This window comes from Aegilops tauschii, chromosome 3 (assembly GCF_002575655.3).
Source record: "Aegilops tauschii subsp. strangulata cultivar AL8/78 chromosome 3, Aet v6.0, whole genome shotgun sequence".
In the NCBI taxonomy this organism is placed as follows: domain Eukaryota; kingdom Viridiplantae; phylum Streptophyta; class Magnoliopsida; order Poales; family Poaceae; genus Aegilops; species Aegilops tauschii.
The window spans coordinates 426,131,264-426,133,910 of record NC_053037.3 but is presented as its reverse complement, the minus strand read 5'-3'; the positions used below and the strand labels follow the sequence as shown (position 1 = coordinate 426,133,910).

General features: G+C 49.6%; 1 protein-coding gene across 1 annotated transcript; it reads right to left on the bottom strand.

The window, feature by feature from the left end:
- Positions 1–880: 880 nt before the first annotated feature.
- Positions 881–2,126, bottom strand: LOC120976018 (uncharacterized). Its single transcript, XM_040402795.3, has 3 exons — positions 1,968–2,126; positions 1,638–1,819; positions 881–1,549 (listed from the first exon to the last, which is right to left on the bottom strand). The coding sequence occupies exons 2-3, from the start codon at positions 1,806–1,808 to the stop codon at positions 1,181–1,183; spliced, it is 540 nt and encodes a 179-aa protein (XP_040258729.1). The 5' UTR covers positions 1,809–1,819; positions 1,968–2,126; the 3' UTR covers positions 881–1,180.
- Positions 2,127–2,647: the final 521 nt, after the last annotated feature.

The following is a 2,647-nucleotide window of genomic DNA, read 5'->3' as shown; positions in this document are numbered from 1 at the left end:
TGTCCAAAGACTTGTGTGGATGAGGTCGATGCAGCGGGATGGGCAACATGAAGGAGACGACATTGCACTAAAGTTGAAGAGAAATATGGATATAGAAGGGGGATAGAGGATGGAACAATATGATTATATGATTATGGTATTGATATGTGGGGCAAACAAAATATCTTTTACTTTTATGACCTAGCTGCCATCAACCTTGACTAGTTAGCCTAGATGCTACATCATGCAGAACCACCATCCAATCGTCCTATGCGGCTAATTGAACGTTGCCCTAACCATATTTGGAGTTGGGGTTGTAAATTAAACTAGAAGTTGATAAGGTTGAAATATGTATTTCTCTCTTAGTCGACCATGTCCAACAAAGTTCAATTACGCCTTTCGGATACCCCATTAGTTTGAGGCGTTCCGGGATGTGTAAGTTGTGGAACAATTCCACAACTCTTTGCATGATTGATAACTCATGAGCTAAATATTGACTCCACGATCAGAAGAAACTTATTTTTTGAAGGATGAAGGAGGATCATTGCGTTCTTTATTTTTGTATTACATCCACCATATGTGGCTACACGCACGGTGTTTTGGTGAAACCGCTCCCACAAGTCAAGTGACGGCGTGTGGATCCCCATATAGGAAAAAGCATAAAAAAAGAAACTCAATCGGCAGGAGGGCATTCCAAACCATGGTGTCCCATACATCAAATTGTGATTGCATGGTCACAAGCATGGTCGCGACGGGGGTCACTCAATCTCAGCTGAGAGCACCCCACGCAGCCCAGCCGAGAGGACAAGCCAGCGGTTGCCGGAATGAATGAAAAACAAAATTTAACATCAGAAACAACATGTGTGCATAGATATACACTGCAGCAGCAATTTTAGAAACATCTAATTATAGCGAAGCTGGACCTATATAAGCATATATATAACTCATGTCTGACCATCACATGCATAGAGAGAAGGTCGAATACTACAGCAAAGATAACCACAATCCACCCAGTCTAATTATATAGCCAGCAAAGCATTACCCGAATGAGTACATACTAGTAGAGTCAATCTGGATAATAATTAACACTACATCAGCTACTAGATTCGCAAATACGGCACTAGTCCATCAATCGTCACAGCAGAATTAATGCATACTCCACGCTCTCATCAGTACGTGGTGAGCTGATCCACGAACATGATCAGAAGAAATAGGCTACGTACTTGATGCCCCACCCATCACCTCCCAGGAGGGCCCGGAAGCTGAGGAGGTCGGCCACCACGAAGAAGCAGAAGCCCGCGGTGAAGTAGATCCTGCCGAAGATGTATCCTGGGTCGGCGGCGAGGAAGACCCACACGGTGCTGGCGAACAAGCAATGGAAGAGGATGGTGACCGCCAGCGCGAGGTAGGCGAGGGTCCGGCGGGCCCGGCGACGCTGGCATGGGAGCAGCAGCGCCAGCGCCGCCGCGGCCGCCTGGGATGGGGCGCAGCACAGCATCCCGACGCAGAGGGCGATTAGCCTGGCGGCCTCCGCGTCCGTCAGCTCGATGCACGGCAGAATGAAGGAGGACTGCAGAGGAACACCATACCAGCTTGGCGCATGATGGATCGGTCGCGATGTGAAACATCCGAAGGGTAGTACACGGGTAGGTAGTTACCTGGCTGCACGACACATGGATGTACTCGGCTATGTAGCCGCTTGCTACGCCGCAGAGCGTGGCGAAGGCGTTGAGGAGCGCCCATCCGCAGACCAGTGGGACGTCATCCCGGATCTTCTTTTTGGCCTCGCTCAGACTCAGAGGCAGCAGATGAGGCGTCTTGCCGTCCATGGAGATCCAAGCTAGGTGGGAGTAGGAGGAGATCACGAGATCAGCAACAACTTATGGTTAGGTTCCTCTTCTCTAATTTCATGTCCCCATTCAACATGAAAGAAGAAGAGGAAGAAGAAAAGAACATTAACAAGACGGCCGGAGATGGAGGGGACTCACCGCCGTCACTCGCTGGTCAGATGCACGGGAGGGAGGTTCTTCCTAGCTTGCTAGCTTGCTGTGCTTCCTTCTGAAGGGGCTCGAGCTACAACTACAGAGTGCTACGACGACGCTAGCTAGAGGTGGAGGGGGGAGTTTAAGTGGCCGAGGGCACCGCAGCAGCGACGTGGGGCCGCCCCAAAACCAACTACGTGTCGAGCAGCCGCAGCATGAGCTGCGCGCGCGCGCGCGCACACACACTGACACACACACACACAGAGGGAGGAGTGCCAGAGGTTCATCTCATGGCAATGGCAGTAAAAAAAGGAACCTACCGCGAAGTTGCGTCCTCGAAGCACCCATACCCTCTTTGGCAATGAGGTGTGGCACACTCAGTTTCTTTGCAGGTTGACAAAAACGTGAAAACTTAGCACGCGCACATGCATACGGATACGGCGCAGTGAAAACCTAGCTAGCCTTTTTTTGGAAAGGGGGACTCCCGGTTTTATAGTCACATTTATAGATAAATAAAGAGGTTTAACAAGGTCTTATAGTCTGAAAACAAAATAACGGCAAGCTCACAAAGAGCCACAACGCGGAAGACAAAAGACCCAAAACCACAACCGGCTGGCATAACAAAGATAGGTAAACTAATCGCCTATCATATTACATGACCGTCATCCAAGCCGGTTGAAGATATC

Coding starts and splice junctions, on each gene's coding strand:
- LOC120976018 (XM_040402795.3), bottom strand. CDS start 1,808: ATGGACGGCAAGACGCCTCATCTGCTGCCTCTGAGTCTGAGCGAGGCC. Junction 1,550..1,637: donor TCCATGTGTCGTGCAGCCAG/GTAACTACCTAC, acceptor GTTCCTCTGCAG/TCCTCCTTCATTCTGCCGTG.